The following is a 24,988-nucleotide window of genomic DNA, read 5'->3' on the forward strand; positions in this document are numbered from 1 at the left end:
GGGGCCGCGAATGAATGGGCGGCGGCGGCGGCGGGGCTGGGCTCCATGGCTGCCGCAGCCGCCGGGGCCGCTCGCCCGCCCGCGTGAGCCTCGGTGACCCGCGTCCCGTCCCAGGCCGCGACATGTTCCCTCAGCAGCAGCTCCAGCAGCAGCTGCTGCAGCTCCAGCACCTCCTGCAGCAGCAGCAGCAACATCAGCAGCAGCACCCGGCCCACCCGCCGCCACCGCCGCCGCCGCAGCAGGGAGCCCGGTAAGCGCCGCTAAGCGAGGCCGGGGATCGCGGGCCTGGTCGGCGGGACAAAGCGGGGCGGGGGGCGCCGGGCCCGGCGAGTGCGCGGGGCCTTCCCCCGCCGAGTCGGCCCGGGCGGCCCTGGGAGCGGGGCAGGGCTCGGGCCGCCCTTTTCTCCTGGCGCCCGGGGAAGCCTGTGAGGGGAGGCGGGTGCCCCAGAAACCCGCCAGAGCCGCGCGCCAGGGGCAGGTGTCACGGACACTGTTCGGAGAGAAGCGCGCAGACCTGCCTGCCCTGAGCGCCGCGTCGTCCCAGGACCCTCTTCCTGCAGACGTGCGGCGGCTCTGACAGGCCCCCGATCCGCGGACCCATCGCTGCCTCGCAGGGCACGGCCCCGGTTTTGTTTTCGTGGCGTGTGTCGGTGTGCGGTGACACGACAGAGCAGCCTGGCTTGCGTGGTCACACCTCGCGCCGCTCAGGATGGGGCTTTGGGTTTTATTGGGCTAAAAAGGCAAATCGAGGTACCGGTCTGCCGGACCACGCCGAGAGGCCGATCCCCTCGCGCTGTGAGGGGCAGCAGTAGCGCGAGTCCCAGACGGTTTTCCCGTGTGTCAAATGGTGCCCTGTTTCCTGGTAGAGTTTTTACGCTGGAAAAAAAAATCCAGCTTTGATGGTAAATTTCAGGAAGAAATTTCAGGTTGTCTGGCTGTTAAATCTCAGCCATCGTTGTGTCAGTCTGATGAGCATGTTTTTGAGTGCGTGTGTGAAACTCTGTCTGCGTGACACTGATAATACTACAGGGGAAATAGTTTAAAGGTATTTAACTCTCTCTTCAAATGACTCCTAACATTGAGAAGATTTGTGTTTCTTGTCATTTGAATCTGACTGAGGGGTTAGGTCTCCCAATGAAAACGGCTTTAAGGGGGATGGCTTGGACTTTAAACAGGATGGCTAAGGCAGCAGGTCTGCAAAAAAGGACCTGGGGGTTAGAGAGGACAATAAGCTGAATATGAGCCAACAGTGTGCCATTGTTGCGAAGGCTAACGGCAGACAGACCGGGCTGTGTTAGTAGGAGTGTTGCCAGCGGATCGAAGGAAGTGATTCTTCCCCTCTATTCGGCGCTGGTGAGGTCGCATCTGGAGTACTGAGTCCAGTTCTGGACCCCCTGCTACAGAAAGGATGTGGGCAAACTGGAGAGAGTCCAGCCAAGGGCAGCGAAAATGGTTCAGGGGCTGGGGGACATGACTGATGAGGAGAGGCTGAGGGAACGGGACTTATTTAGTTTAGAGAAGAGGAAACTGGGAGGGGATTTAGTGGCAGCCTCCAACTACCTGCAGTGGGGTCCAAAGAGGATGGAGTTGGACTGTTCTCAGCGGTGGCAGAAGACCGGACAAGGAGCAGTGGTCTCAAGTTGCAGCAAGGGAAGCTTAGATTAGATATTAGGACAGTCTTTCTCACTAGGACGGGAGTAAAGCACTAGAACAGGTTACCTAGAGAGGTGGTGGCCTCTCCATCCTTAGAAGTCTTTTAAGACCTGGATAGACTGCTGAGACGATGTAGTTGGGGCTGGTCCTGCTTTGAGCAGGGCATTGGACTAGATGTGACCTCCTGAGGTCCCTTCCAGCCCTAATTTTGTATGATTCTGTGACTGAGGAAGATGGTTTGGGAGAGGGGCAGGGGGCAAATTTGGTCTCTGAGGGATCTTTGCCTCCACTTCCATGGCTTAGCAGCCCAAAGACGCAATGAGGCATGATGTCTGCGCTTGTGTCCATCAGAATGAGGTTGGAGAAAGAGGTAAGTTTCTGATACAGTGGTGCGTTTTCTTATTTCAGAAGACAGTGTTGAATAGGCAACCTCCTACTGTGAAGAAACTGCTTTCAGCCTTATTTTAGTTCCAGTATTTCTGTAGGAAAGGGGCAAATAGCTCTATACTAGCCTGAAAGTGAGCAGGGTTTGGGTGAGAGCTGTACAGTCAGAGCCATTTTTTAGAGAGAGAGTGAGTCCATCTTGTGCTTGGGCCATGATGCTGGTCTAACTATGCAAGGGTTGTTTACCAACAAAGGGCTTTTCATGTGGGTGCATATTATACCTTCAGAAACTGTGCTCATGCTGATATGGCTCATGGCCCCAAGACCTCAACTAGCTCTGCCAGCAGATTTTGCTGGAATAACTGTATCTCCATGAGTGGCTTCTGCCAGCATGGCTGTATTGATCAGGAGCGATTGCTTTCACACACCTCACATCATAGCTATGTGAGCAATAGTTTGCAGAGGCGTAGGTTGTAGCCGTGTTGGTCTAAGGACATAGGCAGACAAGGTTCCTTGGGTGAATTTGATATCTTTTATTAGACCAACCCAAATAGTTGGAGAATAGTTATTAAGCAAGCTTTCGGGTTCAAAAACCCTTCGTCAGGGTTTGCAGAGTACACTTGAGAATTGCCTACAGCAGAGCTATCCAACTGGGCCTACAAGGGGTTAAGTGTGGCCCACGGGCTCCCACCTGACTGCCACTTCTCTCACTGCTCTGGTGGCTGGGGTCTTTGGGACAGGGCAGCATGGTGGGAGAACTGGTGAACTCGCTGCTTATGTGGTTCGTAATGCTTTTGTGGCAGTGGCAAGGAAAGGTGGATCATCTGTGTGGTGGTAACTGCAGGGGGCTTGTGTGGTAGCAGTCAGGGCAGAGGAATCGCCCTTGCAGTGGAGGCAGCAGGGGCGTGGGGGCTGTGTAGCATGGATGCCAGGGAGCCCATGTGCCTGTGTCCTGCAGCCCACAAGGTGCGCAGCTTGAACCATTGTGGCTCCCTGCTGCTTTGAAGTTGGACAAAGTTGCTTTCAAGCTGCGTTGAACCCTGGCCTGAAGGAATGCATGCCACTTTCATTAGTGCCCTGCCCACCCCCACCTTTATCCTCATCCCCACCCTTTTGTCTTGTTCCTGGTTTAAATATATGAAAACCTTCCTTTTTTCTTTTTTATTGCCAACAGTCCCACTAGGCTTATAGGGGCACTGGGTACAGTCTGTCTGTAGGGCTGGCTCTGTGTGGGAGCAGTGGAAATTTGGATGATGCTGGAAATAAAAGATATCACATCTACCTAAAGAACCTTGCTTGCCATAGATGTAAAGAGGAAGTTTAAAGTCTAGATAGTGAGTCCCTGGATCCATGGGTCTGAAGACATGCAGTCTTCTACTGGACTTTTGTAAACTATTTCGTTACACTAGATGTGAGTTTAGTGCTTGAGGGGTTTTGTTCTGCATCTTTTTATTCCTTGATCACGCTTCTTTAGCACTTGGGACTCAAGGAGGCTGGAAGAAAGAGGAAACAATGTGTATACTGGCCTTGTATACAAGGTTGTTTTAATACAGGTGCATCAATAGTGTGACTGCACTTTGCTCCTTCCAGTTGCGCTCATGAGATGCCGGAAATTGAAGGCTGTGGGATTTTCTTACAGGAAGGTTTTCTTGTGCTTGATTGCTCTGTTCCAGGGGTTTGCCACCACCGCAGCAGCAGCAGATGCTGAGTTTACGGGCAACGAATCAAGCATCGCTCCTCAGTGCCAATCCTATGCTTCAGCGGGCCCTGCTCCTGCAGCAGATGCAAGGTACTGTCATTGTGAGATGCTCCTTGAACTTTTTCAGACACCCTTTCCTCCCCACCTGCCCAGGGACAGAAGGCATAGGATGGGCATTTCTTGTCAAGGCCTCCAAGTCCCTGGGCTTGGCAGCCCTTTCTGTGTGCTTTTTCCTTTTCAAATTTGCCCTCACTGCAAGTCACAGGAGTTCTTTAGTAGCTAGAAATCCACATGCCCAGATGCTCCTGGTCAAGATTCAAAGAGGAGGCTTCAAACAGGAATTTGTCAGGTGGTTTAGGCCTTTTAAATGCAGATGCTGGGAAAACTTTCTTTCTCTCTTGTTAACCTAAGGTGAATAGAAAATTTTCCAAGAATGTGTTAAACAATTGATTTCTGTTTTGGATTTAAACAGTCCCTTTCATTATCTGCAAATCCAAACAAATATGTTGGCATCTTGAGTGCAAGAAAAGGAAACTGGCTAGTTGGTGTCTGTCCAAGCTGAGTGAAGTGCAAAAAATCCTGTGCACAAACTAGGAGAGTTAAGTGCTTTTTGTTGTGGGTTTTTTTAATATCCTTGTGAACTTCTGGTGCAACTTATCAGTTACTCATTGGCTGGTTACCTTTTTCCCCATCATCTTGTTCTCAGGCAAGTAGATTTTCTGCTTAGCTGGAAATTTTTTCAAGGAGACTTCAAGACAGCATTTTTGCCATTTTAACAATGATGGTATTACTATATAAGATCTTAAAATGCAGGTAAGGAAATGTGGTGTGTAAGGAGGTGTTTTTGTTTGTTTTAACCTGCCAGCATCTTGTTAACAAAGAAAATCAGTAACTGGGTTAATTTTGAACTGTCATTTAATTTTAAATAAACTGGACCAGGGATTTTCCTTGTCTATGATTAACATCCAGATGTGGACACAATAGATGTATGTTGCATGCTGTTATGCCTTTTGTTCTCCCTTGCCCGTTCGGAGAGAGCGCTCTCTAGTGACTCTAGTGGTTCTCTCTGGAGCTCGGTTTGGTTGCTGGAAAACTGAGACAGTAAGGGACAAACAGAGACCCAAAATGACTGCTAATTTTGCAGAGTCTCCTGTATGTCTGTATCCCAGAAGCAGTTTGACCAGCTAGTATCTGAGAGGAAGATGAACAACAAACTTGATGACTTTTTCTAAAGCTGAAACAATTACTGACATTTTATTTTCAAATGGGATATCCAAGGATCTGAGACAATTCGGATGGGTCCATTGAGTATTGAGTATATTGCTAACCAGCTTAATGCATTCAGCTTTAGTGTTTTAGACCCCACCCCATGTGTTAATAAGGAGCATCACTGACTTTGTCAGTCTAGGTTGGCTAGAGATAGGAAACATGTCATAAAGTTGATGCTGAACAATGTGACTATTTGTGATCTGTATTTTTTCTTGTCGCTTGGAGGTTTGGGTTACATGTGAGAATACCTCATGGGTTGGTATTTCAGTACCTGAGAAACATCAGAATAAATAATTCAGTGGAAGCCTGTGGTTTCAGAAGTGGAAATGAGGAATGAATAAATGACCTCCTGAGTTGAAATGGTCACACACAAGAAAAGTGCTAGCCAAGAGCAGGATGTGATTTCTTCCCAGCTAGATTTCTGTTTAAATTAAGAGATTTTTCTTGTCCAGTCCAGTGGAAAACTATGTGGAAGTTCCTTATGCTTTATTGCAGCCTTTATGTGTGTGTTATCTGGCACCTGTATGAGTGTTAGAAGTCCTGGGTTCTACTCTTGGTCTCTTCTACTTATTTGCTGTGTAGCCTTGGCCCAGTGATTATTTGCAAGCTTTCCAAAGTGGCTTCTGATTTTTGTCTCCCTAGCTTTAGATACTCAGAGCTACTTTTTCTTCTTTTTGTTTCCACCTGGCACTCTGAAAACTGGGCAGTAAGTAGGTGTCTCACCAGAGACAACCTTTTGAAAATTTGGCCTTAAAATCTCAGTGCCATCATCCTTAAAATGGAGGAGTGGCCAGGCTTGCCTTTGTCAGAGTATGGAGCTGTGGCTAATGATTGTAAACATTTTTTTGGATGCTCTGCTGAAATAAACCATTCCTAAGGCAAAGCACAATGGAAACAGCAATATCTGAAATGTCTAGGTTCAGTTTGACATGTTGAACATGATAAACTGATGGAAGAGAGGACTGTGAAATCTCACCTAAAAGGTAAGGTGCAGTTGTAAATGAACTGCTCCAATTGCTGCTGCTTTTCAATGTATTTAAAAAAAAAAAGTGGCAATCCAATTCCAGATTGTGGTTTGAACTGTCAGCTGAACAAGGTGTGGGATGAATTTTCCTTCACAAGGGATCTCTGAGAGCAAGACTTCATCTCACTGTAAAATGGGTTCCAGCAAGTTTTAATTAAGTACATATCCTAACAATCTTAGAACGCAGTGACAGTCCTAAATGGTGCGATAGTGTAACATACTCCAAGATGGCAGTAATCCGGGCCTGAGATCTCTGAGCAGGAGAGCTGGGGTTCTGCTCTTGGGCTCTTCTACTTATTTGCTGTGTAGCCTACACAGGGTGGCAATCCAAATGCAATATCTTGCATATAGTCCATACATAAAGGAGATCTTCCCCCACAGCTGCTGCTGCCATAAGCAGGGGACTTGCTGTCTCCTAGGATTCCCTGCTGGGTTGTGATGTCCCATGTGTTTGCATTTGTAGGAAACTTGCGAGGATTTAATATGACAGCCCCAGCACTGCAACAGTTTTTCCCTCAGGCTACAAGACATTCCCTGCTGGGGCCACCACCTGTTGGGGTCTCATTAAAGCCTGCACGGCTTGGCTTCCCAGGCCTCCCTTTCCAGCGGCAGAATCGGATGTTTCGCAAGGTGAGCCTGTGACTTGGAGCTTTTCTGAAATTAGTTTTCTTTGGCAGGCTGGTGTCCCTCAGGCAGTAGTAGTGGTTGCCTGTAATGTAGGACAAATCTTATGAGGAAAGACTAAGGGATGTGGGACTATTCAGCCTGGAGAAGAGAAGACTAAAGGGGGACTTGGTGGCCATCTATAAGTATGTAAGGGATGAATATTGGGAGCTGGGAGAGAAACCGTTCACTAGGGCGCCCCAGGGAAGGACAAGGAGCAATGGCCATATCCTCTTAGAGGATGGTTTCAGGTTAGATGTAAGGAAGAACTTTTTTACGGTAAGGGTGACCAGAATTTGGAATAGACTTCCCAAGGAGGTGGTATAGTCTCCAACCTGGGAAGTCTTCAAGAGGAGACTGGACAGGCACCTTGCTGGGATCATTTCATCTCGGCAGTATTCCTGCCTAGAGCAGGGGGGTTGGACTCAGTGATCTTTTGAGGTCCCTGCCAGCCCTTAATTTCCATGATTTTTATACAGGGTGCTAAGGAGAACTGGGAAAAGATGAGAATCACTTTAGTCCTGTGTTGCTGATACAGAATCTTTATGGTCAAATCATCCTGCTCTTCAGGCTTTAGTGATCCCAATTGCAGTTGTGGTGTTAAGGACTCACCCAGGATTTCTGGATTAATTTTAATAGTTCCATGTAGTCACTAAAATAAAAAAGCCTATTAACCCTTCCCTAGCAGTCCCCACAAGGCCATATTCCTCCTGGGAACTGGCATAACTCAAAAATGGTTTGATCCAAAGACGAAAGCAAGGGTGTGGATGTCTGCCCTTCTATTACAGCCTCTGTCACTGACTCATGGTGCCACCGGTGCCTCCATTTTCCTGTCTGTGAAATCAGGATAATACTTGCTTATAGGAATATTGTCAAGTTTAATTGATAAAAATGTATCAAGTCCTGTGGTGCTCTTAGGTGCAAGGTGTTGCAGGATCCCACCCTCTTCCTCCCCTTTTCCACTCATCCCCAGATGTCTGAGCTCAGACTTATTTGGGACTCTGTTGGGGACTGTTCTTTAACTGGCCAGGGCTCCCCCTCCCCCATGCTAGCTTAATGTTTTCTGTATTAATACAGTCTGGTGCTCAGTGACATTTTTCCAAAGCCTTTGACTTAAGCTAGCACTCCCATTATTCCAATAAAAGATACACTGTGTAAACTGATGTTTCAGATCCTGGTTGTGCTTTTTTTCTTTGGAGGAGAAAGAAAGAAAGAGTCCTTTGGTGCTCGTTCTTTCTTCTAGCCCATGTATGTTTAAGAAGGGTCTCCGAAGTGCACTGGACCTGCTACAGGGTCCTTTGGAGAGGTGTCAGTGGGTTCAGGCAGTCTGTGATCCATTCTTGGTGCTTTGTTTGTTCACCAGCCTTGGTCTCTTTGTATTTGAACGTCCATTCTGGTCCCATGGTAGAACTTTTGGAGAGCTAGGGAATGGGGTTTAAGGCATGAAGAGCTGGGTTTGAGACTCTCTTTGCTGATTACAGGACTTCCAGAGGACCCCTGACAGAAAGCAGGAGCTGGATCAGGGATCATCATCTCAGACCCAAGGAGGTGATGAGAAACTAGAAATCCAAGAGGATGCCCAGGCAGGGTCCGAACAGAACAACTGTCCTACAGGTAAGAGGGAAATTAAATTCTGAGCAGGCCAAGAAACCTCTGCAGGATACTGTTGCAGCAGTTTCCAGCTCTTCTCCTCAAAAGTCCTAACTTGTCTAGCTTGGGGGAGCCCCCTGCTCAGGGCTACTTTATGCTCACAGCTGCTTACTCAGATGTTGTAAATGAGCATCATGGCTCTTGCTTAATCAGGTGGAAGCTCTGTGCAATATTAAGGTGGTGTATTTGACACTTCCCCATCTCCAGAACAGGAGAAAGGCCTCTTGTTACATTGCATGCATCACTCTTGCAATAATACCTTTTCAGCTAATCCCTTCTGATGTTTACTCCAGACTAGGTTATTTGCTCCTTTGCCTCTAAAAAAATCACTTTGATAAAGGATTTCTGTCCCCCTTCTCCCTGCCCCCCCCCCCCCCCCAGTAGGCTGGGAAAAGGACACCATTTTGAAATGATGGCTATTGTGCTGCCTTGGCAGCGTAAAGGCAGCATGGCCGGAGTAAAACATTTGTAGAATGGTTCCTCCTTGCACCCAACATGCTAAAGGCACAGGCTTATTTAATAAATTTCATGTTTCCATGTTGTATTGGACACAATCCCATATCCTTGGTCATGAGGTATCTCTTGAGCTGTCTAGTCCCAGCACCACCATTCTTCTCAAGCCCAGATTTGGCCAGGCGTTTGTTTTCTGCCCTGAAGCACTGTATCTGGACTAGGCCATTTGATTAATCAGACAAGAGGGGCTGTGGTCTCTTCTGCCAAAATATCTATTTTTTTTTCTTGCAGAACCAGAAACTCCACCAGAATCAAGCCTGAACACTGAGCCTGCAGCCAAGAAACTAAAGAGGTGATTTCTAATGAAGAGGTCATAGACCTGTTGGATGTGGGTTGTTTGTCTGATGTTTGTGGCTTTGTTCCCACTATGAGCAATACTATGGCAGCCTGATCACAGGCATCTGAGGGATGCCCTAGCGCTGGTGTATGACACAAAACAAACTCCTGGCACTTGCTGCAGCCCAGGGCACTGTTGGTTTTCTGTAGCATAACCATGATAGTGATGAGCAGCAAGAGCAGTCCTGTATAGGCAGGCCACAAAGATGACGCTGCTGAGCTGTGCTATTGCCTAGATCTGTAAAAAGAAGCGGAGACGTTCCTTTGCTGTTCTAGCCTACTTGATGTCAGTTCTCTTGCTTAAATGCCAGAGAGAAACATGTAGGTGGGTGCCAATAGAAAGAGAAGTCCTAGACTGTTCCACTTTGCTGTGTGGGCAGGTGTCGGTACTGCTTTCCTTCTGGGGAAGGAGTACCTGTTACTGAGCTGCGCTTGGGGGCAAAAGCAGGGAATGAAAGAGGTGCAGGCATTGAGATTGTGTTTTGCCGCAGGGAGAGCCTGCAAAAGCTAAGCAAATACAAGAGCCTTGGGGGATGTTCACACCCATGAGAAATGGGGGAAGTAAATGGAGATCCCGAATGCTGAAGATAACGTGAAATGGCCGAGTGGTTTGTCTTGAGGCCTGTGGGGGGAGGGGCAGCAACACACGGAGCATGGGGAGCCAGCATCCGTTGGTGTTCTTGTCAGGTGCTCAGGACCCCCATCTCATGTGCGTAGACAAACACGGAGTTATATAATGCCAATGCAGGGGCCGCAACAAGAGATTCATCTAGGAAATTCTCTGCTTTGCTATTAATTGTTCTTTCCAGAAACATGCAGTGTCATAGCACCATCTACTGGGTAGAAGCTGCCTATTCCAGGCTACCTCTCCCAGACCTTACACTCACACATTTAAAGATCATTTGTATTCCTCCATCCTGTATCAGAGACTCTGACTTGAGAATTTCCCTCCAAACTGAATACGTCTATGATATAATATTTAAGTGGAGTAATAAGATCCTCGACTTGCATTAGTGCATGTCAGGACCCCTGGATTCTAATCTCTTCTTTGCTGCCAGCTCACTGCTTGATCTTAGGCAGAGACAGAGACTTGACCAATTGGCTGATTAATAGGTGAAGGATGTTCAAGGATGGATTGGATATTTGTACCTCAGTTTGACTGGGTAATAAAGCCTTATAGAAATGTCCAGTATTATTGGTCACTCTGTGAATTATGCAATTTTGTAAATCAGCAAGAAGGTGAAGAAGTACATTTAAAACAAAGGCTGGTGTTTCACAGCATATACTTGGCTTATCTATTTAGTTGGTTAATTTTAATTATCATAATACTTTGCAGTACGTTATTCAATGGCCCATAGCATCTGTTGGGGAAAAAAATGAAGTCCGAGTGGGGAGACCTTGCTATAACTACATGGCTATTGCACCTTTACTGGGCTTTGGGTAGAGACTTAACATGTTTGGTGTATGTATTGTTGGGGATGAAGGTTAGGAAATTTCTTGTGAACTGAACTTTTGCCTGTAGAAAGAGTTAACGCTATTAGAAACATCTTGTTCTCTTCAAAGTTCTGAACTACTTCAGCCTGCATGCATTTGTTTTCATTTCTGCCTCCCCCACCTTTTCCTCTTCACTCTGCCAGGTATACCAGCCTCCTCTCCCCATTTCTTTCCTTCTCCTACTTATGCATTGTCCATATGCCTGGAACAACCTCCTCACCCTGTTGCAGTAGGCTTCCAAGCTTCTTGATTTGCATCCCTCTTGACATACCACTTCCTCCCACACTGCAGATCAAGGCTGATAAGCATCAGCACAATGCCATCTCCTCAGCTAAAACAGTGACACTCCTGCTTCTCTGGGTCTTCCTGCCCTAAGGAGCTGCCTCCATCTGTGTTGTCTGGTATTGAACACTGTCAGCCCCAAACAGATACCTCGAATGCAAGCCACTCTTGTTTTGTTCTGCTCTGTGCTGCCAGAACCCTGTAGTGCATTTATAGCTATGTAACCCAGTTACTTTATCACTTAACAATCTGATAAAATATGCAGTGTGCATGTTTGAATCCTGCGACAGGCAAGAAGATGACTGCATGCAGTTAGAGTTAAGAGTGCACCAGATCTCATTGCTTGAAGAGCAGTGCAGGTGGTGTGCAAGTCTGGCCTGGGAGAGGAGAGCTTTTCCAGCCCTGCTGACGAGTATTAGTGCTGATATGCAGTCAGGAAGAGAAAAAGAGTGAAATCTGCACAAAAATAATCTTCTGCAGCTTACTCACTCCCATGTTCCTAGCATGCTTTCACTCTAAATCAAACCAATGGCAACAAAGAGAGCCAAGCCAGCTCCTTTAAATGAGTACTGTGTGATGTTTCCAATTTACAATGACCCATTGATTATCTGCTTCGGTAGAATGCAAATTCTTCAGTAAAATGTAAAACTTAGTGAGAGACAGCTACAAAAAACCCTTGCCTGGTGCCAGGTAGTCTCCGTCATGAGCTCCCCTTGCCCCTGTCTGACAAAAGCCGAGTGCTCCCATTGTCCTGAAAGTTTCTAGCCAAGGGAGGGGATGAATCTCAGGTCTCTCGTACTGCAAGGAACCTTTCCCCTTCCCTTCTACCTTATACCCTCACAGCATTTTTATCCTGGAGCAATCACTTCATGCCTACTTGGCCACGGTTGCAGAGTGCCTGGTCTTTGTCCTGTTGAGCTTTCACTAGAAAGACCACCTGCAACAGCAACATATTACTAGTTTCTTTTTGAGACCCTGGTTCTCATTTGACCATTGAAAGCTCTGGAGGTTGCTCTTTGGCCTGTGGTTCAGATGCCAGCCTGCCCCTCCTCCTAGATATGGGTGTGGGAGATAACCTTGTTCTCTCTTTCCCCTCCCTCACCCTTTCTTTGTTTCATTTCACTGAAGTGTGGAAGAAGCATCAGTGCTAGAGGATGCTGCAAGCAGCCGGGAAGCAGAGGAGCCGAGCATGGAAGGCCAAGAAGATGGTAAGGGGTTACTGGGGTTATTGTGATGCTGGTGAGGGATTGGATTCTCAAATCAATGGTAGAGTGGGATGCTGTGTTTACAGTTGTTTGGACTCATAGGTTGCCTCTTGCTGGAATTGCAGTACAAATATGCAGAATCTTTGCAGAAATATTCTTCTATTTAAACCATGCAAGATGGCAGGCAAGGAAAGAGAAATACTGGGATCAAAGCCCCAAGAATATGCAGTAGTGGCTGTCCCTCTTCTCTAAGTATGGGAGTATCCAGATTGTTTTGAACAGCCAAAGGCACATAGATGACTGGATGAATTCTCATTTTACAAGGATTCTCTTTATGAAAGTAAGATCAATGCCTTGGGACTGCAGGGTGACTGATAGCAACATGGAGTGATCAGGAAAGGTTATGGGCATGGGGCCAGCATTACAGAGGAGTAATCAAAGCTTTTTGGCTTTGTACATTTGCTTCTTTGGGTTTTGTGTTTTTTTTTGTAAACATTGCTAAGTTTTAATGCAGCTGAAGGGCCTCTCTGCTATAGGGCCTGACACTGTGAAGGAGTACGTGGCTGAAGATGTTTCTAAAGAGAGGAACTTCTCGGAGGAACCGAAATCTCCTGAGGTGGGTAGTCACTGTACAGCATATTCTCCCATCCCAAAGAACTGACTACCCAGATCTTTTTTTTGTGATGCAGACTAAGATGCACCCAGCTCTGGGATTGGTACCAAGGCCTGAGGTGAGGCATTGTACCACAGTAGAAAGCTGTAATGTGTAGTCTGTCTCTGTTAAAGTTACAGTAGAGTGTAATGGCATGGTCAGCTGCACTTTTGCTAAGACTTTGGAACCTAGATAGTTCTCACTATCTGTACTCTGTCTACTGGAGCTAGCATGGGATTTAAGACTTCACTGCTGTCCTAGAAGGCATTCATATGTTTGCATTTGTTTTAAGTTGATCTTAACATCTTTTATTAGTGGGACTTATTTCTGAGTCTCCAAGTGGGAGCTGCACTCAGCTCCATCCTGAACAGGTCTGGGCAATTATTTCGGCTGAAGGGCTATTTAACGAGTTGTGGTCAGCTGTCAGGGGCTGGAACATTAGCCCTGCTCCTTGACAGGTGCCCTGCCCCCCTGTCACCATCTTGGGACTGGAAGTCCTGACCCCTGGACCTTTGCCAGCAGAAGTTGCTCCCCTTGCCCCCTGGAAGTACTTGGGGGGGGGGGGGTGTGCCCATCTTGGGACTGGAAAAAAATCAAATGTATTTAAAAAAATATTTTTGTCTCGATTTGTGTGTTTGTGTAATGTCTATAGAGGTGATTGAATAATAGCTCAAAAGTAAAGTTTTACTCCTGTATTTTGTGTGTGGGGGTGGGGGTATATGTGGGGTTTGTGAGGGGGTGTGGCTGTGGGGGGGGAGGGTATGTTGGGGGTTGTGGCTGTTTGTATATATGTGGGATTTGTGGGGTAAGAGGGAGGGTGGGGGGTGTGGGGACCCCCCACATGCCACTGTGCCGCAGGTGCCCGCTGTGCGCCGCCCCCCCCCCCCCCCCCCCCCCCCCCCCGGTTCACAGCCTTCATCACTGGTAGCAGCAGCAGCAGGCCCTCGGGGCACTCATGGCCCACATAGACACAACCACCCAGCAGCATGCAGCTCCAGCCAGTTCCAGGAACCACACATGGCAGCAAGGAGTGAAGCCAGGCCAGCCTGCCTCTATTGTGCAGGGCTCACATGCAGCTCTCAGGATTCATGTGCCACCAGAGGGGAAGTCCTGTGTAAAGCCCCTGCCTGGATCTGCTCCTTGCTGTCATGTGCAGCTCCTGGAACTGCTGGAGTTGTGCACCACTGGGGAGCTGTACCTGCATGGGCCATGAGCACCCTGGCCTAGCGTTTGCTGCTGCCATCAGTGGTAGAGGCTGTGGGCAATGTGGGGATATACGGGGGGGGGGGGTCCCCACAACCCCCACTCTCCCTCACCCCACATACCTACCCTCTGCCCACCCAAGCTCCATGTTTCTGCCACCCCTCTGGGTGTGGCCCCACACTCTGCACTCTTGTTAGCCTGAGCCTCATGCGCTGCGCTTCTGCCCAGCTGCAGCTTCCCTACTTGCAGCAGGGATGTGAGGAGGAGCTGCTGGAGGCTGAGGAAGCTAAGCAGGTCCCCCAGCAGTTGCAGCAATGGCAGCAGCGGCCCCACTTGGAAGCTGTGCGTGCTGACTGGGGCAGCGTCCTCCCACGCACAAGGGTGGGAGTGAAGTGTGCAGGCTGGGTGGGATAAAATTAATTGGTGGACACCTATGGGCCAGATGAAATTGCCTGGTGAGCTGAATCCAGCCCATGGACTGTATTTTGCCTGCCCTGGTCTTAGAGGTTGTCCACCTGATTAAGGGAACAGGCATTGTCAACAGATGTCTGGTAGCTTGAGAATTGCTGGAGATGAACGTGAAAGTTTAGAAAGCAGCAGATAGCTTGCGAGGGTTGCTGTGATAGAAAATGGAGATGCACATTTCTTCCTTTACCATGGCTGGTAAATCAGCCAAATGCTGGCAAGCAGCTTGTTGTTTAACAGCAGGGGAAAGAAGCTAGTTGGGACTTGGCCCTCAAGCAGAGATTAGAAAGAATCAGGCCCTCAGATAAGACCGTTGTAACCAGCAGGAGGTAGCAGGCTGGAAATCTGTGCCAATAGGTTTCTTAAAATCAAGCAATGATGCCTAAGGCTGATCTGCTCCATGTTGGAGCTTTGCTTGATATAAATCCATGTGGTTCCATTGAAAACAGCTGAACATTTGACCCTGCATGCCCTGGCAGATTCAGATATGGCTGTCTTGTGACATCTCTGTTCTAATGGGGTTTTCCTTATTAAATGGGTGGGGCAGTATGCTTATTGTTCCACCTTTGCCTATTGCATGTAATGCTAAACTATCCTCTGTTCTGCAATGAGTAAAAACAAGCCATTAAAGGCCTGCAGCTGGACCTGCAGCTACTGAGGACTGCATCTGTGTAAAATGTCTTCAGAGGCTATTAGGAATTGGAACGTAAAAATACAAACTGGTCTGGGAGTGACTCTGTGCTGGCAGATCCATGAATAATTCCTGTAGTTCAGTAAGTGATTGCTGACCCCAAAAGGGGTGATAACATTGAGTGTAAATACAAGAGGCCTTGAATGACATGAGGTTAACTAAAGTTTATGTGCATTTTCTCAGGTGCTAGAGAGGTTGGGTACATTCTCAGGTGCTAGACATGTCTCCTTGGCCATCAGTAATTTCTTAAGAGAGACCTTTACACTGGACCCTGTCTTTTCTTATTCTAGCAGGTACTGACTTCTGGGGGTTCACTGAAAGTGACTATCCAACAGAGCAGTGAGAGCAGAGCCATCAGCACCACAGCCCTGAAACCAGGGCACCGGACCTGTGAGTTGGGCACAACTGATACTGGCCCCGAGCCTGTCCTTAAGTTCTACTGTTACATCTGCAAGACCAACTGCTGCAACCAGCAGGTATAAGCACAAGAGCTGCACCGGACCTGGCAGGCAAGGGGAAAGGACTGTGTGGCCAGGTGCCTGCAGCCAACATTGTGCTCAGAGACATGTTTTGAGGCTTCACTAATGAGAGACATACAAAAGCCTATAAATAACTGAACAAAATGAGCCATGCTTCTCTTTGAAGGAGCTGGTAAGCAGACATCCTAAAGTGCCACCATGGGCTGATCCCCAGGCAGCCACTCACCTAAGCTTTTAAACAATCCAGATGTGATAGATCTGTAGAGAGGGTAGAATGCAGGGACCTGATCATCCATTTCTGTAGCTTGAGTCTCTATCTAAATGCAATTTTTTTCTAACTTCTCTCCTCTCTTCTTAGAATTTCCAGTCCCACATGGCTGGAATTCAGCACCAGCAGCGACTTGGAGAGATTCAGCACATGAGCAATATCTGCTTTGTCTCACTGCTGCCTATGGTGAAAGAGCAGAAGTCTCTGGTGGAGAAAAGTGGGTACGTGTGTATTCTGGAGGTAGACACAGATGATTCTACAGAGACCAGAAGCAGTAGATCTTCAGTCCCACCCCACCAGATTGTATCACTGCTTAGGCCATGATGCAGCGTCCACCTGCTTTCTTGGGCTTTAACTCCTGTCAGGCAACCTATTCAGCCTTTTTCTGTGGTGTGGCTATATTGACTTTGTGTCACTGTGCAGTTCTTATTATAGTGCATTAGCTCATACTGTCCTGCACCAGGTCCATTTTTATCAGTGTGAGCTAAACTGGGTAAGGGTGGAAGAGATGAGCTAAACCGTAGCCCACTAGGGGAAAGAATTATGCTAAGAGAGCAGAACTACAACCGGGAGTGGGTAATGTATTCTGTTTATGTGCATAGCCTCAGGATTATATGCTTACCTGAATTTAATGTAATCAGTACCCAGTGCAGTGGAATCAGCAGCCCTGAACCTGCTTTGCTCCCTTCATTTTTAAGGTTTCTATTAGTCAGTTTCAGAGCTGCTTTCTCCTTCATCCTTCCTGATGGGTTAAATGGAGAATATTGAAGTTACAAAGTAGACAAGCCCTCTTACTATGCTGTTAATCAGAGTACAGTTAAGTAAGAGAAACAATGGATCTGACAGGTCTAACACATTTAACTGATATGCAGATAACCAGAGTTTGTTACAACATAAGTAATAGCCAACAAACTGGAACTGGCACCGCATTATGCAATTGAGTGAATTATGTGCTTCTCCAGGACACATGCAAGTGGAACACACTATCTTTAGAGCGTACCAAATCTTACTGAGACGTTCTTTGTTGTTGCAGAGGACCCCGGCAGCGCTGGTGTAACACCTGCCAGATACACTTCACAGGGGATCTCATCAAACATCGAAGGACCCAAGAACACAAGGTAACAAATCAGCTTTCATGTTTCCTGACCTAGAGGGAGCCAAATGGAAGAAAAAAAAACCAAAAACATTTAGCTTCTCTCCCAGTGGCAGGAGAGAAGAGCGAGGTGGAAGCCATGTCCAAGAAGATCTCTCTGGAAGTACCCTGAGCACCATAGTGCAATCCCTAGCACCTCTGGTTCTCTGGGGTGCCCATACACTGGTACTGGGGATCTCCTGGTTTTCATGCTGAGTGATGCTGGTACTGACTGGCAGGACTTGGTTCTTGTCTTCTAATTAAATATAATAAACATGACTCCTATCTCCTGTATGCAGAGGTTTGATACTGCACTCTTTGATTAGCTGCTACTGGAAGGAAATGTTAAAGTAGGCAGCCTGAGCTGTCTGGGTGGGACACCAGCTTCAGCAAACCCCACTCGTACAACAAGTGGTGGGAAGATCTTTAAAGACTATGAGGTTGCTGCAGATGTCTACCTCTGTCACAGATTAGCTTGGGAGCATGTGACCTGGGGCTTCCCGTCTTGTGCAGGGAGGAGGTCATGCTTTGTGTGGCTTGACTGTTCCAGAAGAACTAGGCCTGCGTTTCTGTGAGAAGTTGTGCATGAAGCTTTGTTGAAAGCGGACTGTGGTGCCCCTCTTGACCAACCAGCTCTTTTCCTTCCTCTCTCCTCAGCTGGCCAAACGCTCTCTCCGTCCCTTTTGCACTGTCTGCAGCCGCCACTTCAAGACCCCGCGCAAGTTTGTGGAGCACATGAAGTCTCCTGAGCATAAGCAGAAAGCCAAGGAGGTAAAAACCAGTTGGACTATGGCGGGTAGAAGGGGAAGGGAAGTACAGCGGTTCTAGGAGTGGCTGCCCTGGTAAAGCTGGGTGTGTGCATGTGTCCTGTAGGCCTCAAACCATCACCAGGATGACGGGACACTGTACAGGCAGGTAGCAGTTCTTCCTATCCAGTGGCTTCTCTCCTCACTGACTGTATTCCCACGAATGGGGCTCAGAGGAGCAGACTAGAAACTGAGTCTTGTGTGCATGAAACCAGGATACAAGCCTGGTGGCACTTGCTAGCAGTTGTGTCCAGTCATCTCACTGAGCAGCCCAGGCTCTGGAAGGGGCCTAGTCAGTCCCCCAGGATCAGCAGGAGGGCTCCCCAGGATCAGCACTGAGTAAGTGTGTGAAGTTGACAATCTCACTAGGTCTGCTGTCTCTTCTCTCTGCCTGGTAGGTGAGGCTGGGAGAAAAGGAGCTGGGTGGGCCAGAGGACTCGGAGGAGCTAATCACAGTGGATGCTGTTGGCTGTTTTGAAGACGATGATGAAGATGAGGAAGAGGAGGAGGGAGGGGGTGAAGAGGAAGACTCGGAGGTGGTGCTGACAGATAATGAAGATCCTATTGCCAAGCAGGTATGCAGTGCCAATGGAAACCAGAGGCTCTGGGGGCGCTGGTTTGTATCCTCCTGGTTGCCTCAGTCCAGTCTGGTGGAGCTTGAGGCCCTTGGTAGACCAGTGTGACCTGTTCCCAGGGAGCAGTGTGGGGTGAAGCATTAGGGACTCCTCTAGAGCCCTTCAGACTGTGAAGGAGAATCTGGTCTACTCATACACGGGGCTAGTTGTGTTTTTGGTGTTCTGTAACAGTAACTCCTGTTACTGATCAAAGAACAACTTTAACTAGATCTAGGATCACCTCGTCTTCAAAGACATTAGCTGTAATGTGGAGAACATGTTGTTTTTGGAGACCCTTTCATTTCTATGGGGCAGGAGGGAGGAAGAGGAATTTCTGGGGTATCCTAACAAAGGCGAATGGTACATTTTAGACTTGACTATTCAGCAGTCTGGAATCGCCCTAGATCTCATAGTATACATGCCTGTATACTACCTGTATACTAGTATAGGTACATCTTGGTATATAATGTTCTTCAGTGCAGTAGTTTCAGAAACTTAACTGTGGGAGGGATGCAGCTGAGTGCACCTTGGGCCTGGAATGTAGGTGATGGTTTTAACCTTGCTAATAAAATGGTTTCCTGCTGTTTGGTTTCTCTCTTGTGCTATAGTGACTAGTCTGTTCAGGTAATTGGGCATAAAGGCTGAACCTCCCTACAAGGAAGGGGCTTATTTTACCTCCTTCCTATGGTAACAGGAAATGCAAACATCTTTTAGGACTATTGTATCTCCGCTTTACTCCAGCACCTCAGAAAATGTTCAAGGCTAGGACACGGTGCCAGCTGGGCCAGGCTGTAGGCCAGGGACACTCAGCACCACCCTGTTCTCCTTCTGTTCAGGTTGGTTTGAAGGAAATGTCTGCAGAGGATTATGAAGGAAGTGAGAAGTACTGTCCAGACACCGCCTATGGTAAGTAAGACAGACAAACACTGTGGTCATAGGCTGTTATTGTAATGGGGATGGGGGAGCTTTCACTTACAGTGGGCAAGAAGCTCCTGGGCAGAGATTGCCTCCAGCATCCTCATCAGACTGGCAGAGGAGCAGTTCTTGAAGAAAGGGCCAGAGGTTGATGTGCAGCTCAACTGCGAGTGAAAAGAATGCAGATGCTGTTCCTCAGAGCTGTTAATGGCTTCAGTGTTCTCCTTTGAGTAGATGGGGTGAGAACTATAAAACCTGTCCAGGCAGGGGAAGGGTGGGTTGACTGGGGTGAGGGAGGAGCCAGAACAGGACACATACAGGAAACAGGTACCAGCTCCCAGATGGTGCTTGAGTGTGCGCTGCCTGGAAGCGCTCTCAGCAAAAATACAACTGAGTGGAGACACTGGGCAGGCACCACCAGGGTCCCCTGAGGAGCCTGCACACACTTCCTCTGCCTCAAGACCACTGTTGTCTAGACTAGCTTCTGCTTGGAACAGACACTTGGCTGCCCTTGTGGGGAACGCTGCCTCCAGAACGTCATCTCTTTCCCTGTCTCTAGCCATCACCTTAGTCGATGAAGGAGCTCAAACTTCCATTTCCAAAATGGCTATGACCAGTCATGCAGGGCAAAAAGGGCAGGGAGTGCACACACCAGCAGAGGTTCCGCCACGCATGGGGAGAGCTGTGTTTTAGCCCAATCTTCCACGTTGCTGTAACCTCCCACTATCATGTGGCAGATGGAATAATGATTCATGCTATGAATGTTCTCTGCCTGTCCCTTGCGAGTGCCTGCTGTCTTCTGCTTGGTTTGATCCCATTACACTTGATCACATGTTCTCCGTAGTTTTCCACTGTATTTCTTTTTTTATGCTTTGTGTAGTTTTTGTGCTCCGGCAGCCAGATTTCTCTCTGAATATCAGCCACAGAGCTGTCCTGTGGCAAGATGAGATATTCAGTAGGCTGTCTTGCAAGCCCCCCAATTAACAGAAGCAGAGCTTTCCTTTTTTTTTTTTTTTTTTAAGTTCCTTTTTAACACATGCTCATTATCTGGAGTTCCATTCAATGTGATCTGTGATCTCCCTTCCCCTCCCGTTTCGCAGGCCTGGATTTTCTGGTCCCCGTCGCAGGTTACCTCTGCAGACTGTGTCACAAATTCTACCATAGCGACTCTGCTGCCCGGCTCGCGCACTGCAAGTCCCTGATGCATTTTGAGAACTTTCAGGTTAGACCCTTTGGCAATTGCATGGCCTGGCATTCATCTCCCCCCCCCCCCCCCCCTTTCCTCCCCATTACCTTTCTCCTCAGTGACTCCTCCCTTCAGCTGTCTCGTCTTCAACATGTGTCCATCATCTTTGATGTCTCTCATGCCACAGCTTTCATCTGGTGTGCCCTCTGCTTGTCTCCATCTCCTCTTGTAGAGCAGACAGTCCCACTCCTGCTTTCCCCAACTCTTGCTAATGTCATTGTCTGCCCATTCTAAGCTGGGTATCTCTTTGGAGAATGTCTGATTTGTTCCCTGAACCTGTAAAATGCAATTCCTGATTCAGCCCGGGATCTGTTAAATGGATTGCAGTGGGCAGAGCTGGGGAAACTAGTCATGAAGAGGCTGCTCCTTTTTAAAAGAGTAGGAAAAGGTCCTTACTGACCCTCATGAAGCCACAGCATCAGTGATGCTGGAAATGGATCCTTTGTAACTGAAATCTGTAGAAGTAACAACTGAAGAGAGGCCAGGTGGCTTCTTATTTTAAATTGATAGATATGTAAGTGCCAGATAACTTACAAGATGGGAACAACCCTGAGCTGCTGAGTGCAGATTTGGTCCCAAGGGACAAGGCAGCCACAGGGTGTAACTTGAACTTTTCTGGTAATTTTCCAGAGCTCAGGAAGTTTTGTGTTGTTTCTCCCCAGTTCCTAATCTCCAATGGAACTAGAACTTCCCTTGCATCCAGCTATGAATCCATCCTCTGTCCAAGTGTCCCCTGGGCTGGGCAGTCTACCTGTGTCCTGTTTGGCTTTGTGTGTCTACCTGGGCCTGTCTTGGAGATCAGCACTGTATGTTTTCCCCTTTCCCTCTCAGTAACCATTACCTGGGTCCTGTCTGCGCATGAAACAGCATTTTGTTGACCTCTGATAGGGAGGGCAGTTCCAGTTTGTCTTTCCTCTGGGGCCGGAGCCTAGGACCTGCACCAGCCAACTGGCCTTTGTGGTATGTCCTGTGGAGCCTTCCAACAGACTGACTCCATAGCTGAGCTGGTTAAGCCTAAGCACTTCTTAAAACAGGAAGTTGGGACCATTAACTGCCCCTCTGGGTCACCCTTCCCAAGCAGAGCATCCCTGGAATGAAGGCAAAAGCCTACTTGCAGTGACAAGTTACTTGGTTCCATTTGTTTTGCAGTCCCCACTGTTGGCCTGTTTAAAGAGTCAGAGAAGCAGCAGTTCATGTTCCCTGCCCTTCATCGGTTCTTTTCCTTTTTTTGTGTCCTCGTGACAAGGTATTTAGCAGAATTCTCAGATTCATTGAATCTGACAGGCTGTGCCATGAACACTTCTGCTGTGGCCTTGAATTTGTGACCTTTGGGCTGGTAGGACCAAGGGAAACAGCCTACATGGCTGCTTCTGTGCATTGGAGTAGCAGGAAGTGGGTGCTTTCTGATAGTTAGGCTTCCTATTCTCTTCCCAGCTTTTACCAGTGAGTAGTGACCTGAGCTTAGGTAAGTGCCTTAACTTCTCTGTGCCTGGTTTCCTAGTTGTAAAATAATGGGGGTAGTCTCCAGGGCTACCAAGGGTCTCAGTTCAGTCATGTTTACCAAGCTCACAAATTCACATTTATGCCAGTGTGACCTGGATAAACTGGCCCTTGCAAGTATTTTGGTCTGGACTTGGTTTATACCTAATCTCCTGAGGCTTGTGATCACTGCTGGAGGCAGCTGGCCCCTGCATTGAACATGCTGTTGCCAGAGTCTTTGAATTAAAGAGGACTGGTTTCTCTGTGGCAGGGCAAACAGCGCTGTGATCAGCATACCCCACTGCAGGGTTTGAGGACAGAGAATGTCTTGCCCTTGAGGCAGCTCACTGCAGGGCAGTTGATTTGGACCTGCTCAGTTAAAATTCTTTCCAGTTCGGATAGGACTTTTAAACTGCTTTGACTACAAAAGAACATGTTGCTGTTCATAAGATTGTTGGGAAGGCTTAGCTCGGTGCCATAAGCTGCTGGGATGAAATGAATCTGCACTGGAGTTTGCACCAGTTCAACAAAATCACGTTTAAAAATATCATGGGCTGAACGTTGCAAGGCAGATGAGAGTACTGTGCGTTGTTGAAGGACCTGCTCAGGGCAGTTTCCTGCTAGGCATGCACTGACTTGCTGTTAGATTGCAGGGTTTTTCTGGCTGGTCCCAAGTAAGAAAGATGCAATCTCCATCCAGTGGCAATCCCTTGTGCTGCGCACCCGGTTTGTCCCTGCTTTGTTCTTAGGCTCTAGGAATGAGATAAGGAACAAACCTGTGGAGTGATTCACCCGGTTCATCAGGACTTGTCAGGCTTCTGCACTACCCAGGATGGAGCTTCACTGACTGATTTGTATTGAGGGATAAGAGATTTTTGGTTTGTTTGTTTTTTAATTTGATCCCTAGGAGCTGGGAAATATCAGGGAAGGAGTTTTACTTCCTACCTCAGTACCAACTACTAACTCAACCCCTTCAATTACTACAATTCTGCTTCAGCTCTACCATGTTCTTCAGGGCAGTGTTCTCAGATACCCACGATATGAGAACCTGACTAGAATATTGGAGTTAGTTGTTGGCTTAGTGCAAGCCCCAGTTTCAGAGAGACGTTTAGCGTTAGAAGCCCATCTGTCTTTGTGGAAGAACCACCTGCTGCTCAATGAGTTTCTAGGGCTCGCTAGGGTTTCCTGGATCACCAAAGAATAGGAGAAATCCCTTTAAGCTAAGGATCTCACCACTGCATTTCAGTAGTTTGGCTTCATACAGCCAGTATATTGGGTACTGTTTTTCTGAAATTTCCTTTGAAGTATGAGGCAATTTTAACCTCTCTACTGATCTGCTGACAGGCTGCCTGCCTGCCTGAAAACCAGTTGTGTAATCAGTCTTGCTGACAATGCTGCGAGGCCTAAATTCACTATCTAGAAAACCTTTGGGGCCTCTTGCAACTGGGTGCATCTGCCTCTCAAAACAAAAACCTTACATGTGACTTAAGTGAAGTGTCTGGCAACACTTGTGCGAGAGCAGATACAGCACTGGGACTTTACTGAGTTAGGTGAGTGTCGTATGGTGATTAAACATAGGCCATGCTGTAACTGTCAATCTGTTTCCATTCAAGATGCCTTCAAGGAGTGCACACAAGACAGCAGAGACCCAAGTATTTGGATTGCCAGCCTCTCTCTTCATACCCAGCCCCAAAGCTAGAGATTCTTAGTGCCCAAGAAAAGCTTCCATCTCTCGCTTGTACTGGATAGGTCTAAAATCCCTACTTTGAGCTAACAGCTGCCAAAGTCTGTTTCTACTTCTGTGTTTCTTAAAGCTGAAAGATAAGTGTGCTCGCAGGGGGAGAGGGAGGGAGGGAGGAGTCAGCCCTTACTACAGCCACTTTCTCACAGGAGCAAGTACTTCCCTGCTTAAATAACACTTTTCCTGAACAGTCAAATCAAGAGCCTCCAAAGTTGGGCTGTGTTGCAGTGGCAGGTCTCTGCCTGAAGATTGGAGCTCTTTCATTGTTGTCTTCATACAGGTATCTCCTGGACCAGCTGACGCTTGCTGCGGTGTAGACAGTCCTAGCCTGATTTATTGCTGAAGCCAATTTGTTTTCCTTTGCAGAGATACAAGGCAGCCAGGCTCCGTGCCACAGCAGCACACTCAGAGGCCTCTTTGCATTCCCAGCTTTTGGATGATCAGAAGCAGCCTCTGACCACTGAGACAGAAGAAGCTGAGCCTGTGAATGCCCATCCAGGAGCAGGAGACACAGTTCCAGGATTACTGGCACTGAAAGAACAAAGCTCTTGGTCTCTGGAGACCAAGAGTGAGCTGGGCACCTCTGTGAGAAGGGGTGAAAGCCTGGCCAGTGAGACTGATGATATATGTGGAGCCTTGGTCATAGAGGAGGAAGGGAGTCGGGAGGAGGGAAACCAGACCCCTAGTTCTAGTGAAGACTGCCTGCTCCTGGATGAGGACGGCACTACAGGGGAGTTGCTGGAACACCCTGCATGCAAAGAAGAGAGCAGCACCAAAACCAGGCAATGGGAAGGCATAGACGAAGCCCTGGCTTCAGGGAGCTCTGAGCAGAGTGAGGTAGCAAACAAAGGCCAGGAGGAAGAGGCAGCCAGTCTAACCCCAGCTGGGCGTAGACGTTCCACTCGACGCAAACTCAGATAGAATGGCCTTAAAGGGGAAGCCCCTTTTGCATACAATATTTGCTGGAAATGTTTATTTTCGGAGTCTTTTAATAGAGCAAAACCCTTCAACTTTACTGCTGTTTTTATTTTGAAAATAAATAAGCCTGGCTTTAGCGTGTCTAATACAGGATGACCCTGGCTTGTTATTTATGTGGCTGGGATGATGGGGTTCAGTGGACCAGAC

General features: G+C 47.9%; 1 protein-coding gene across 3 annotated transcripts; it reads left to right on the top strand.

Annotated features, from left to right (window-relative positions):
- CIZ1 (CDKN1A interacting zinc finger protein 1) lies at positions 1 to 24,929 on the top strand. Of its 3 annotated transcripts, none has more exons than XM_059715594.1 (15): positions 1 to 250; positions 3,711 to 3,826; positions 6,493 to 6,659; positions 8,174 to 8,306; positions 9,087 to 9,147; positions 12,096 to 12,175; positions 12,709 to 12,788; positions 15,474 to 15,659; positions 16,021 to 16,151; positions 16,964 to 17,048; positions 17,720 to 17,833; positions 18,267 to 18,443; positions 19,319 to 19,388; positions 20,498 to 20,619; positions 24,230 to 24,929. In XM_059715594.1, exons 1-15 carry the CDS (start codon positions 15 to 17, stop codon positions 24,782 to 24,784), a joined length of 2,313 nt encoding a protein of 770 aa, XP_059571577.1. In that variant the 5' UTR covers positions 1 to 14; the 3' UTR covers positions 24,785 to 24,929. The 3 variants fall into 3 exon arrangements, with proteins under 3 accessions (XP_059571577.1, XP_059571578.1, XP_059571579.1); XM_059715595.1 differs by having other exon boundaries at positions 15,477 to 15,659; XM_059715596.1 differs by lacking the exon at positions 20,498 to 20,619 and having other exon boundaries at positions 24,230 to 24,390.
- Positions 24,930 to 24,988: the final 59 nt, after the last annotated feature.

Source organism: Alligator mississippiensis, chromosome 12 (assembly GCF_030867095.1).
Source record: "Alligator mississippiensis isolate rAllMis1 chromosome 12, rAllMis1, whole genome shotgun sequence".
Taxonomy (NCBI): domain Eukaryota; kingdom Metazoa; phylum Chordata; order Crocodylia; family Alligatoridae; genus Alligator; species Alligator mississippiensis.

Bases quoted from the DNA above. Each gene is read 5' to 3' on its own strand.
- CIZ1 (XM_059715594.1), top strand. From the start codon at position 15: ATGGGCGGCGGCGGCGGCGGGGCTGGGCTCCATGGCTGCCGCAGCCGC. The intron at 3,827-6,492 runs GTACTGTCATTG...TTGCATTTGTAG, and splicing joins GCTCCTGCAGCAGATGCAAG to GAAACTTGCGAGGATTTAAT. The intron at 15,660-16,020 runs GTATAAGCACAA...CTCTCTTCTTAG, and splicing joins CCAACTGCTGCAACCAGCAG to AATTTCCAGTCCCACATGGC.